This window comes from Eucyclogobius newberryi, unplaced genomic scaffold (assembly GCF_026437365.1).
Source record: "Eucyclogobius newberryi isolate DKJ021-1_F unplaced genomic scaffold, fEucNew1.0.hap1 SCAF_2, whole genome shotgun sequence".
Taxonomy (NCBI): Eukaryota; Metazoa; Chordata; class Actinopteri; order Gobiiformes; family Gobiidae; genus Eucyclogobius; species Eucyclogobius newberryi.
Window position 1 is genome coordinate 47,386,659 of NW_027315834.1, and position 13,525 is coordinate 47,400,183.

Here is a 13,525-nt window from a genome sequence, read left to right on the forward strand (position 1 = left end):
CTTTAGAGGAGGGAGGCTGAACGAGCTGTTCTGTAGAGGAGGGAGGCTGAACGAGCTGTTCTTTAGAGGAGGGAGGCTGAACGAGCTGTTCTTTAGAGGAGGGAGGCTGAACGAGCTGTTCTTTAGAGGAGGGAGGCTGAACGAGCTGTTCTTTAGAGGAGGGAGGCTGAACGAGCTGTTCTTTAGAGGAGGGAGGCTGAACGAGCTGTTCTGTAGAGGAGGGAGGCTGAACGAGCTGTTCTTTAGAGGAGGGAGGCTGAACGAGCTGTTCTGTAGAGGAGGGAGGCTGAACGAGCTGTTCTTTAGAGGAGGGAGGTTGAACGAGCTGTTCTGTAGAGGAGGGAGGTTGAACGAGCTGTTCTGTAGAGGAGGGAGGCTGAACGAGCTGTTCTGTAGAGGAGGGAGGCTGAACGAGCTGTTCTTTAGAGGAGGGAGGTTGAACGAGCTGTTCTTTAGAGGAGGGAGGCTGAACGAGCTGTTCTTTAGAGGAGGGAGGCTGAACGAGCTGTTCTTTAGAGGAGGGAGGCTGAACGAGCTGTTCTTTAGAGGAGGGAGGCTGAACGAGCTGTTCTTTAGAGGAAGGAGGCTGAACGAGCTGTTCTTTAGAGGAAGGAGGCTGAACGAGCTGTTCTTTAGAGGAGGGAGGCTGAACGAGCTGTTCTGTAGAGGAGGGAGGCTGAACGAGCTGTTCTTTAGAGGAGGGAGGCTGAACGAGCTGTTCTTTAGAGGAGGGAGGCTGAACGAGCTGTTCTTTAGAGGAGGGAGGCTGAACGAGCTGTTCTTTAGAGGAGGGAGGCTGAACGAGCTGTTCTTTAGAGGAAGGAGGCTGAACGAGCTGTTCTTTAGAGGAAGGAGGCTGAACGAGCTGTTCTTTAGAGGAGGGAGGCTGAACGAGCTGTTCTTTAGAGGAGGGAGGCTGAACGAGCTGTTCCTTAGAGGAGGGAGGCTGAACGAGCTGTTCTTTAGAGGAGGGAGGCTGAACGAGCTGTTCTTTAGAGGAGGGAGGCTGAACGAGCTGTTCTTTAGAGGAGGGAGGCTGAACGAGCTGTTCTTTAGAGGAGGGAGGCTGAACGAGCTGTTCTTTAGAGGAGGGAGGCTGAACGAGCTGTTCTTTAGAGGAGGGAGGCTGAACGAGCTGTTCTTTAGAGGAGAGAGGCTGAACGAGCTGTTCTGTAGAGGAGGGAGGCTGAACGAGCTGTTCTGTAGAGGAGGGAGGCTGAACGAGCTGTTCTGTAGAGGAGGGAGGCTGAACGAGCTGTTCTTTAGAGGAGGGAGGCTGAACGAGCTGTTCTGTAGAGGAGGGAGGCTGAACGAGCTGTTCTTTAGAGGAGGGAGGCTGAACGAGCTGTTCTGTAGAGGAGGGAGGCTGAACGAGCTGTTATTTAGAGGAGGGAGGCTGAACGAGCTGTTCCTTAGAGGAGGGAGGCTGAACGAGCTGTTCTTTAGAGGAGGGAGGCTGAACGAGCTGTTCTGTAGAGGAGGGAGGCTGAACGAGCTGTTCTTTAGAGGAGGGAGGCTGAACGAGCTGTTCTGTAGAGGAGGGAGGCTGAACGAGCTGTTCTTTAGAGGAGGGAGGCTGAACGAGCTGTTCTGTAGAGGAGGGAGGCTGAACGAGCTGTTCTTTAGAGGAGGGAGGCTGAACGAGCTGTTCTGTAGAGGAGGGAGGTTGAACGAGCTGTTCTTCAGAGGAGGGAGGCTGAACGAGCTGTTCTTTAGAGGAGGGAGGCTGAACGAGCTGTTCTTTAGAGGAGGGAGGCTGAACGAGCTGTTCTTTAGAGGAGGGAGGCTGAACGAGCTGTTCTTTAGAGGAGGGGGGCTGAACGAGCTGTTCTTTAGAGGAGGGAGGCTGAACGAGCTGTTCTGTAGAGGAGGGAGGCTGAACGAGCTGTTCTTTAGAGGAGGGAGGCTGAACGAGCTGTTCTTTAGAGGAGGGAGGCTGAACGAGCTGTTCTTTAGAGGAGGGAGGTTGAACGAGCTGTTCTTTAGAGGAGGGAGGCTGAACGAGCTGTTCTTTAGAGGAGGGAGGCTGAACGAGCTGTTCTGTAGAGGAGGGAGGCTGAACGAGCTGTTCTGTAGAGGAGGGAGGCTGAACGAGCTGTTCTTTAGAGGAGGGAGGCTGAACGAGCTGTTCTTTAGAGGAGGGAGGCTGAACGAGCTGTTCTGTAGAGGAGGGAGGCTGAACGAGCTGTTCTTTAGAGGAGGGAGGCTGAACGAGCTGTTCTGTAGAGGAGGGAGGCTGAACGAGCTGTTCTGTAGAGGAGGGAGGCTGAACGAGCTGTTCTTTAGAGGAGGGAGGTTGAACGAGCTGTTCTTTAGAGGAGGGAGGCTGAACGAGCTGTTCTTTAGAGGAGGGAGGCTGAACGAGCTGTTCTTTAGAGGAGGGAGGCTGAACGAGCTGTTCTTTAGAGGAGGGAGGCTGAACGAGCTGTTCTTTAGAGGAGGGAGGCTGAACGAGCTGTTCTTTAGAGGAGGGAGGCTGAACGAGCTGTTCTTTAGAGGAGGGAGGCTGAACGAGCTGTTCTTTAGAGGAGGGAGGCTGAACGAGCGGTTCTTTAGAGGAGGGAGGCTGAACGAGCGGTTCTTTAGAGGAGGGAGGCTGAACGAGCTGTTCTGTAGAGGAGGGAGGCTGAACGAGCTGTTCTTTAGAGGAGGGAGGCTGAACGAGCTGTTCTTTAGAGGAGGGAGGCTGAACGAGCTGTTCTTTAGAGGAGGGAGGCTGAACGAGCTGTTCTTTAGAGGAGGGAGGCTGAACGAGCTGTTCTTTAGAGGAGGGAGGCTGAACGAGCTGTTCTGTAGAGGAGGGAGGCTGAACGAGCTGTTCTTTAGAGGAGGGAGGCTGAACGAGCTGTTCTGTAGAGGAGGGAGGCTGAACGAGCTGTTCTTTAGAGGAGGGAGGCTGAACGAGATGTTCTTTAGAGGAGGGAGGCTGAACGAGCTGTTCTTTAGAGGAAGGAGGCTGAACGAGCTGTTCTTTAGAGGAGGGAGGCTGAACGAGCTGTTCTTTAGAGGAGGGGGGCTGAACGAGCTGTTCTTTAGAGGAGGGAGGCTGAACGAGCTGTTCTGTAGAGGAGGGAGGCTGAACGAGCTGTTCTTTAGAGGAGGGAGGCTGAACGAGCTGTTCTTTAGAGGAGGGAGGTTGAACGAGCTGTTCTGTAGAGGAGGGAGGCTGAACGAGCTGTTCTTTAGAGGAGGGAGGCTGAACGAGCTGTTCTGTAGAGGAGGGAGGCTGAACGAGCTGTTCTTTAGAGGAGGGAGGCTGAACGAGCTGTTCTTTAGAGGAGGGAGGTTGAACGAGCTGTTCTTTAGAGGAGGGAGGTTGAACGAGCTGTTCTGTAGAGGAGGGAGGCTGAACGAGCTGTTCTGTAGAGGAGGGAGGCTGAACGAGCTGTTCTTTAGAGGAGGGAGGTTGAACGAGCTGTTCTGTAGAGGAGGGAGGCTGAACGAGCTGTTCTGTAGAGGAGGGAGGCTGAACGAGCTGTTATTTAGAGGAGGGAGGCTGAACGAGCTGTTCTGTAGAGGAGGGAGGCTGAACGAGCTGTTCTTTAGAGGAGGGAGGCTGAACGAGCTGTTCTGTAGAGGAGGGAGGCTGAACGAGCTGTTATTTAGAGGAGGGAGGCTGAACGAGCTGTTCTTTAGAGGAGGGAGGTTGAACGAGCTGTTCTTTAGAGGAGGGAGGTTGAACGAGCTGTTCTTTAGAGGAGGGAGGCTGAACGAGCTGTTCTTTAGAGGAGGGAGGCTGAACGAGCTGTTCTTTAGAGGAGGGAGGCTGAACGAGCTGTTCTGTAGAGGAGGGAGGCTGAACGAGCTGTTCTTTAGAGGAGGGAGGCTGAACGAGCTGTTCTTTAGAGGAGGGAGGCTGAACGAGCTGTTCTTTAGAGGAGGGAGGCTGAACGAGCTGTTCTTTAGAGGAGGGAGGCTGAACGAGCTGTTCTGTAGAGGAGGGAGGCTGAACGAGCTGTTCTTTAGAGGAGGGAGGCTGAACGAGCTGTTCTTTAGAGGAGGGAGGCTGAACGAGCTGTTCTGTAGAGGAGGGAGGCTGAACGAGCTGTTCTTTAGAGGAGGGAGGTTGAACGAGCTGTTCTGTAGAGGAGGGAGGCTGAACGAGCTGTTCTGTAGAGGAGGGAGGCTGAACGAGCTGTTCTTTAGAGGAGGGAGGCTGAACGAGCTGTTCTTTAGAGGAGGGAGGCTGAACGAGCTGTTCTTTAGAGGAGGGAGGCTGAACGAGCTGTTCTGTAGAGGAGGGAGGCTGAACGAGCTGTTCTTTAGAGGAGGGAGGCTGAACGAGCTGTTCTTTAGAGGAGGGAGGCTGAACGAGCTGTTCTTTAGAGGAGGGAGGCTGAACGAGCTGTTCTGTAGAGGATGGAGGCTGAACGAGCTGTTCTGTAGAGGATGGAGGCTGAACGAGCTGTTCTTTAGAGGAGGGAGGCTGAACGAGCTGTTCTTTAGAGGAGGGAGGCTGAACGAGCTGTTCTTTAGAGGAGGGAGGCTGAACGAGCTGTTCTGTAGAGGAGGGAGGCTGAACGAGCTGTTCGAGGAGGGAGGTTGAACGAGCTGTTCTGTAGAGGAGGGAGGCTGAACGAGCTGTTCTTTAGAGGAGGGAGGTTGAACGAGCTGTTCTGTAGAGGAGGGAGGCTGAACGAGCTGTTCTTTAGAGGAGGGAGGCTGAACGAGCTGTTCTGTAGAGGAGGGAGGCTGAACGAGCTGTTCTTTAGAGGAGGGAGGCTGAACGAGCTGTTCTTTAGAGGAGGGAGGTTGAACGAGCTTTTCTTTATAGGAGGGAGGCTGAACGAGCTGTTCTTTAGAGGAGGGAGGTTGAACGAGCTGTTCTTTAGAGGAGGGAGGCTTAACGAGCTGTTTAGAGGAGGGAGGCTGAACGAGCTGTTCTGTAGAGGAGGGAGGCTGAACGAGCTGGTCTTTAGAGGAGGGAGGCTGAACGAGCTGTTCTTTAGAAGAGGGAGGCTGAACGAGCTGTTCTTTAGAGGAGGGAGGTTGAACGAGCTGTTCTGTAGAGGAGGGAGGCTGAACGAGCTGTTCTTTAGAGGATGGAGGCTGAACGAGTTGTTCTTTAGAGGAGGGAGGCTGAACGAGCTGTTCTTTAGAGGAGGGAGGCTGAACGAGCTGTTCCTTAGAGGAGGGAGGCTGAACGAGCTGTTCTTTAGAGGAGGGAGGTTGAACGAGCTGTTCTTTAGAGGAGGGAGGCTGAACGAGCTGTTCTTTAGAGGAGGGAGGTTGAACGAGCTGTTCTGTAAAGGAGGGAGGCTGAACGAGCTGTTCTTTAGAGGAGGGAGGCTGAACGAGCTGTTCTTTAGAGGAGGGAGGCTGAACGAGCTGTTCTTTAAATGCTCTCTAACATGAGTTTGTATCATGGCTTATGAATAAGTCTGAAAAAGTTCCGTTTAGGTTCTTTTTGTCCTGGATTTTCACTGTTTTTTCCCTGGTTTAGCCCTGGTTTAGTCCTGGTTTATCCCTGGTTTTGCCCTGGTTTAGTCTTGGTTTAGAACTGGTTTTGCCATGGTTTAGACCTGGTTTAGCCCTAGTTTATTCCTAGTTTAGCCTTGGTTTAGTCCTGGTTTAGTCCTGGTTTAGCCTTGGTTTAGCCCTGATTTAGTCCTGGTCTAGACCTGGTTTAGCCCTGGTTTAGTCCTGGTCTAGACCTGGTTCAGTCCTGGTTCAGTCCTGGTTTAGCCCTGGTTTAGTCCTGGTTTAGCCCTGGTCTAGACCTGGTTCAGTCCTGGTTTAGTCCTGGTTTAGCTCAGATGAGTTTCTCGTCCTCTCCGGTGTAAAATCTGACCCAGCTCTTGTCCTTTTCTTGTCCCGTGTCTTCGTCTCTTTCAGGGAACTCTCTGTCGGCCATTCTAGACGGAGAGGCGCGGCTCTCGTTTCTGAACCGCGGAGAGGATTACGTGATGAACATGCCCTACGCCCACTGCAAAGGTCAGACTCCCATGATGCACCTGGGCACTGAGAGGAAGCACATGTCAAACGTTACACGCACAAGTAGCTCCGGCAACTCCCGACCAAGCGTAGCACCTTTTCCTGACCAAGTGTAGCACCTTTTTCTGACTAAGCGTAGCACCTTTTCCTGACCAAGCGTAGCACCTTTTTCTGACTAAGCGTAGCACCTTTTCCTGACCGGTTCGTGTTGCCCCGCAGGGATCTTGTACGGGACCATGACTCTTGAGCTCGGTGGGCAGATCACCATCATGTGTGAGAAAACCGGCTACAGCGCTCAGCTCGACTTCAAACTCAAGGTAAAGGTCTAATACGACACAAGAGTCGGCGTTTGTGCTTTTCTGTGCACGTTTGACACTTCTGACCTCCACCGTTCTGTCCCCGCCTCGAACACTCAACTCAATCCTCTACAGAGACAGGTATTTGTCCAAAGCAGTTTTAGACGCGACTGAACCTAGTTTAGTGCTGGAGTTGTTAAGTGTGACATCATCGCTCCAAACTGGACTAAACCTGCACTAAACCAGGACTAAACTGGACTAAACCAGACTAAACCAGGATTTATCCAGATTTATCAGGACTAAACCAGGATTAAACTTGACTAAAACAAGATTAAAAAGGACTAAACCAGGACTAAACTGGACAAAACCAGACTAAACCAGGATTTATCCAGATTTATCAGGACTAAACCAGGATTAAACTTGACTAAAACAAGATTAAAAAGGACTAAACCAGGACTAAACCGGACTAAACCAGACTAAACCAGGACTAAACTGGACTAAACCAGGATTAAACTGGACTAAACCAGGATTAAACTGGACTAAAACAGGATTAAACTGGACTAAAACAGGATTAAAAAGGAATAGACCAGGACTAAACCGGACTAAACCAGATTAAACCAGGACTAAACTGGACTAAACCAGGATTTATCCAGATTTATCAGGCCTAAACCAGGATCAAACTGGACTAAAACCGGATTAAACAGGTTTAAACTGGACTAAACCAGGACTAAACTGAACTAAACCAGGAGTTAACTAGGACTTAACCAGGACTAAACAGGATTAAACTGGACTAAACCAGGACTAAACAGGATTAAACTGGACCAAACCAGGACTAAACAGGATTAAACTGGACTAAACCAGGACTAAACTGGACTAAACCAGGACTAGACCAGGACTAAACTGTACAAAACCAGGATTAAACTGTACTAAAACTGGACTAAACTGGACTAAAACAGGACTAAACAGGATTAAACTGGACTAAACCAGGACTAAACTGGACTAAAACAGGATTAAACTAGGAATAAACTAGGAATAAACAGGACTAAACTGGACTAAAACAGGACTAAACTGGATTAAACTGGACTAAAACAGGATTAAACTGGACTAAACCAGGACTAGACTGGACTAATCAGGACGTTAGCAACATTAGCATAACTAGCATATTTAAGTGCAGAGGCTAAACGACAGGATGACCGGACCTGGACAGTGTGCAGAACTGGAAAAATCAATATTTGACCCATCAGAAGTTAAACTTTATGCTCCTGCAGTCCCGGAGCTCAGGTGCACAAACGACACACAAAATACTGTCAAATACGGTTAAAAAAAAACTTGAACGTCCTTGAAAACAGGAAGTGAGACTCACAAACGCACTCCAGACGCCGGTCTCCCATTGGCCCGGAGCTTTGCGACGCTTAACAACTCCACCGCGGTTTCCCCGGCTGCGCACGCGCTCAGTAGAGAGTAAAGTCTCCTCCCCCTGGACTCCTCACTCGTTTCCTTCTCTCCCTCCTCGTCTTGTCTCCCTCTCTCCCTTCATGCCCTCTCCCTCTGCTCTTCTTCTCCTCCACAGCCGTTCTTGGGCAGCAGCGACTGCGTCAACCAGTTCTCGGGCAAGATCAAGCTGGGCAAAGAGGTGCTGGCCACGCTGGAGGGACACTGGGTGAGCGCACCAGCCGGTTCCAGCGTCATTATATCCAAAACACAGCACCGGAGGGAGTCGTCTTTAGCTTCGTGTTACGCTCGTTTCATCCGCCCTCGCACTCTGAGCCTCACGAAAACACTCAGGTTCAAATATCCCAGATTTGTGCGGTTTAAGTTAAAGATCGGGACGTCAAATATCACCTTCATCACAACTGTGTGCTCGCTTTAGCATGTCAAGGCAAGCTATTTTTTTTAACTTTTTTTTTTTTGTTACCGGTAATTCCCTCTGCTGCCAGTAGATGGAGTGCTAAGACAAAATCTTGACCGAGAGAAAGTCATGTGTGATTTTTTTTTTTAATTTTTCAATTTTTTTCGAATTAAAGTAAAAACCAACGCACAAAAAAAAAACTGTTGAATGAGAAAGAAAGAAAATACCAAAGACAATACCAGAGGGAATAAATAAATTGAAAATAAAAATTGGAAAATATAAAATAAAAATTGGAAAATAGAAAATAAAAAGCGTAAACTAGAAAATAAAAATTGGAAAATAGAGAATAAAAATATAAGGGGGAAAACAGTGTTTAAAAAAAAATAAAACTTTAAGGCACGTAAAGTCTAAGATTAGAATTGTCCAGTTCCAGTTTGAGTCCATAAGGGATTTTTCATTTTTTTCATTTTCCATACGTCAGTCCTTAGTTGTTAGTGCGTGTTTGGTTTTCAGCACAAACATAATTTTAACTTTTAAATTACATCTGATCAGACTTTTTGATTATTTATACCTATTTTTTAAAAAAAGAAGAAATAAAATTGAATGAGAAGGAAAATTTTAACATATAAAATTATTTGAAAGTCCAAATGTGCTAGAGTTTTTAATGGTTCCCAAACGTGCAGGCGGTGTCGCTCATCCTGGAATGTTCCGCAGTATGACATCAAACATCGATATTGCATTACAGGTGTTTTTAATGCTCATTTTAATGCAGATTTTCCGTTTTATTGATTAAAACTTCCAACATTTCAAACTTCCACTGTTCCTGAACCTTTGGAGAACAAACAAACAAACAAACGTCAGGACTCTTGTGGAGGTGAGACTGTAGTTTGGGTCTTTGATGTTCTTTGAAGCAGTAACAAGCTCTGCTCAAAGGAAACTCAAATGTCAAATCCCGTCTGATGTATTCTGTGTAAGTAAAAGGTGGAGTGAAGCTGCTGCTGAAGAACGACAAAATCACTAAAATATCACTATAAAGAGCCTTTTAGTTAAGTTTTTAGCCGTTTTACCTGCTCAGGAGCTCCATACGTAAAGTTTTAGCCTGTTTTACCTGCTCAGGAGCTCCATACGTAAAGTTTTAGCCTGTTTTACCTGCTCAGGAGCTCCATACGTAAAGTTTTAGCCTGTTTTACCTGCTCAGGAGCTCCATACGTAAAGTTTTAGCCTGTTTTACCTGCTCAGGAGCTCCATACGTAAAGTTTTAGCCTGTTTTACCTGCTCAGGAGCTCCATACGTAAAGTTTTAGCCTGTTTTACCTGCTCAGGAGCTCCATACGTAAAGTTTTAGCCTGTTTTACCTGCTCAGGAGCTCCATACGTAAAGTTTTAGCCTGTTTTACCTGCTTAGGAGCTCAATGCGTAAAGTTTTTAAAATGTTTACCTGCTCAGCTCCATACGTAAAGTTTTAACCTCTTTTACCTGCTCAGGAGCTCCATACGTCCCTTTATCAAACCAGAATAAATGTAGAAAACCTTGGCGTCCGCCCGTCCACCATGAAAGTTGCACCGTGCACCTTTAAACGCGCTCCTCGTTCAGAAGAACATCGGAAAACGTTTTGCAGATAACGTCAAAGCGATGGACAAAAGCGCGCGTCTCTCAAGCCGGCGTGTGGAAACTGAACAAGTGCATTTTTCTTTTTCTCCTCCAGGACAGCGAGATCTTCATCAACGATAAGAAAACCGGGACCATGGAGACGTTCTTCGACCCGACCCCGGAGCTGAGGCAGAGGCGGCTGACGCGCTGCACCGTCCCGCCGGAGGAGCAGGGCGAGTTTGAGTCCGAGCGGTGCGTTTCACCCTCCAAACCTGCTCTTTTCTTATTCCACAGACGACAGTTTAACCAAAGACGACTAATCGACTAAATGTAATCGTGTTTTGATCGTTGTGAACGTTCTCTGGACTAAACAGGCTCTAAAACGCACAAGAACAGTTAAAAAAAACATTAGGACTCCAACAAACTACTATTTTAGTGATCGACAAACCGTTATTTCTATTTCTATTAGACTTTTGAAATAATTAACCCAAATTTAACCAAATAAAGGTTGAAATCTGGCGACTTAAAGCTTCTGGACTGAGAATATTCCTGAGTAACGTCTATTACTGGTGACATTTTAGTTAAATAGTGCAGCTTTCTTTCTGATAAAAGGTCTTTTCGTATGCGTTTTGAGTCTGTATCGTCCAGATAACCATTAAAATGATCAAAAAATATGTTTATTTTTTATCGTCGATTAGTTGTCGCAGCACGATTAAAATGTTCTGTAAAATTCTGAGTGTAAAATGAAATGATGGTGAAAGTGCGGTTCATGAAGGTTTTCTTTTCTGGACAGGCTTTGGCAGCACGTGACCCGAGCCATCAACAACAAAGACCAAACGGAGGCGACGAATGAGAAGTTCCACCTGGAGGAGGCTCAGAGGAAGTGTGCTCGAGAGAGGAAGGCCAAGTGTGAGGACTGGAACCCAGCGCTGTTCGAGCAGGACCCACTGACCGGAGAGTGGCACTACAGATATGCAGAGTGAGTCCTGCTGTGAGGGCGACTGTGAGGGCCACTGTGAGGGCCACTGTGAGGGCCACTGTGAGGGCCACTGTGAGAGCGACTGTGAGGGCGACTGTGAGGACGACTGTGAGGGCGACTGTGAGGGCGACTGTGAGGGCGACTGTGAGGGCCACTGTGAGGGCCACTGTGAGGACGACTGTGAGGGCGACTGTGAGGGCGACTGTGAGGGCGACTGTGAGGGCCACTGTGAGGGCCACTGTGAGAGCGACTGTGAGAGCGACTGTGAGGGCCACTGTGAGGGCCACTGTGAGGGCCACTGTGAGGGCCACTGTGAGGGCCACTGTGAGGGCCACTGTGAGGGCCACTGTGAGAGCGACTGTGAGAGCGACTGTGAGGGCCACTGTGAGGGCCACTGTGAGAGCGACTGTGAGAGCGACTGTGAGAGCGACTGTGAGAGCGACTGTGAGAGCGACTGTGAGAGCGACTGTGAGGGCCACTGTGAGGGCGACTGTGAGGGCCACTGTGAGAGCGACTGTGAGGGCCACTGTGAGAGCGACTGTGAGGGCCACTGTGAGAGCGACTGTGAGGGCGACTGTGAGGACGACTGTGAGGGCGACTGTGAGGGCGACTGTGAGGGCGACTGTGAGGGCGACTGTGAGGGCCACTGTGAGGGCCACTGTGAGGGCCACTGTGAGGACGACTGTGAGGGCGACTGTGAGGGCGACTGTGAGGGCCACTGTGAGGGCCACTGTGAGAGCGACTGTGAGGGCCACTGTGAGGGCCACTGTGAGGGCCACTGTGAGAGCGACTGTGAGGGCCACTGTGAGGGCCACTGTGAGGGCCACTGTGAGGGCCACTGTGAGGGCCACTGTGAGAGCGACTGTGAGAGCGACTGTGAGGGCCACTGTGAGGGCCACTGTGAGGGCCACTGTGAGAGCGACTGTGAGAGCGACTGTGAGAGCGACTGTGAGGGCCACTGTGAGGGCGACTGTGAGGGCCACTGTGAGAGCGACTGTGAGGGCCACTGTGAGGGCGACTGTGAGGGCCACTGTGAGGGCCACTGTGAGGGCCACTGTGAGAGCGACTGTGAGAGCGACTGTGAGGGCGACTGTGAGGGCCACTGTGAGGGCGACTGTGAGGGCGACTGTGAGGGCCACTGTGAGGACGACTGTGAGAGCGACTGTGAGGGCCACTGTGAGGGCCACTGTGAGGGCCACTGTGAGAGCGACTGTGAGAGCGACTGTGAGAGCGACTGTGAGGGCCACTGTGAGGGCGACTGAGAGCGACTGTGAGCGACTGTGAGGGCCACTGTGAGAGCGACTGTGAGGGCCACTGTGAGGGCCACTGTGAGGGCCACTGTGAGAGCGACTGTGAGAGCGACTGTGAGGGCCACTGTGAGAGCGACTGTGAGAGCGACTGTGAGGACCACTGTGAGAGCGACTGTGAGGGCCACTGTGAGAGCGACTGTGAGGGCGACTGTGAGGGCCACTGTGAGGGCCACTGTGAGAGCGACTGTGAGAGCGACTGTGAGGGCCACTGTGAGAGCGACTGTGAGAGCGACTGTGAGGGCCACTGTGAGGGCCACTGTGAGAGCGACTGTGAGAGCGACTGTGAGGGCCACTGTGAGGGCCACTGTGAGGGCCACTGTGAGGGCGACTGTGAGGGCCACTGTGAGGGCGACTGTGAGGGCCACTGTGAAAGTGACTGTGAGGGCCACTGTGAGGGTGAATGTGAGGTTGACTGTGAGGGCGACTGAGGCTGAGTCCCTCAGTGGAGCAGAACTTCAGACTCGTCTCTTGAACTCAGCGATTGGACCAAAACGACTGATGATGTCACACTTCACAATTCCTTTGAACGTGTTTGTTGTTTGTTTCCCGTTTGTCTCTGACCCGTTTGTCTCTGACCCGTTTGTCTCTGACCCGTTCGTGTCCACGGCTAAGACACAGTAGACCCTGGCTCCGGACCTGGACGGAATGGCCTCAGAACGGGTCAAATGCAGGAACAGGAACATTAAGTTAACCCTTCCCTGTGCCTCTCTGTCTCTCGTCCTCGTCCCCAGCACTCGGCCGTGGGACCCTTTGAACGATCTGATCCAGTTTGAGAAAGACGGATGCGTTCAAACCAAAGTGCGCCACCGGACGCCCATGGTACGTTCAGGCAGTCTTATTAGTCTGAGTAACCCGGCGACGCGCAGGGACAATTGCAAGTGCCAGGTAAATCTCCCCAGACTTTCTTTCCCTCTGCGTCATCTCAGCGTGTGTCGGCCTGACGCCTCCTCCATCTGTCGCATCTGTCTTTGCGCTTGCTGTGGTTTGCAACTCGTCTCCATCTGTGCCTCACGTCTGTGTAGACCCCCTAGAACGTCCTAGAACATCTGTGTAGACCCCCTGGAACATCCTAGAACATCTGTGTAGACCCCCAAGAACATCAGTGTAGACCCCCTAGAACGTCCTAGAACATCTGTGTAGACCCCCTGGAACATCCTAGAACATCTGTGTAGACCCCCAAGAACATCAGTGTAGACCCCCTAGAACGTCCTAGAACATCTGTGTAGACCCCCTGGAACATCCTAGAACATCTGTGTAGACCCCCAAGAACATCAGTGTAGACCCCCTAGAACATCCTAGAACATCTGTGTAGACCCCCTAGAACATCAGTGTAGACCCCCTAGAACATCCTAGAACATCTGTGTAGACCCCCTAGAACATCTGTGTAGATCCCCTGGAACATCCTAGAACATCTGTGTAGACCCCCAAGAACATCCTAGAACATCTGTGTAGACCCCCAAGAACATCCTAGAACATCTGTGTAGACCCCCTAGAACATCAGTGTAGACCCCCTAGAACATCCTAGAACATCTGTGTAGACCCCCTAGAACATCTGTGTAGATCCCCTGG

General features: G+C 50.4%; 1 protein-coding gene across 5 annotated transcripts in view; it reads left to right on the forward strand.

Annotated features, from left to right (window-relative positions):
- The window catches only part of osbpl8 (oxysterol binding protein-like 8), a 71,057-nt gene that overhangs the window by 53,754 nt on the left and 3,778 nt on the right, over positions 1 to 13,525 (forward strand). For 2 of the 5 annotated variants that reach the window (XM_072453284.1, XM_072453282.1), the window contains 6 exons: positions 5,836 to 5,934; positions 6,154 to 6,257; positions 7,801 to 7,890; positions 9,783 to 9,919; positions 10,461 to 10,646; positions 12,688 to 12,841. In XM_072453284.1, coding sequence (XP_072309385.1) covers positions 5,836 to 5,934; positions 6,154 to 6,257; positions 7,801 to 7,890; positions 9,783 to 9,919; positions 10,461 to 10,646; positions 12,688 to 12,841 — 770 coding nt within the window. The remainder of the gene's footprint in view (positions 1 to 5,835; positions 5,935 to 6,153; positions 6,258 to 7,800; positions 7,891 to 9,782; positions 9,920 to 10,460; positions 10,647 to 12,687; positions 12,842 to 13,525) is intronic. The other 3 variants (XM_072453285.1, XM_072453283.1, XM_072453286.1) reach the window with 3 other exon arrangements.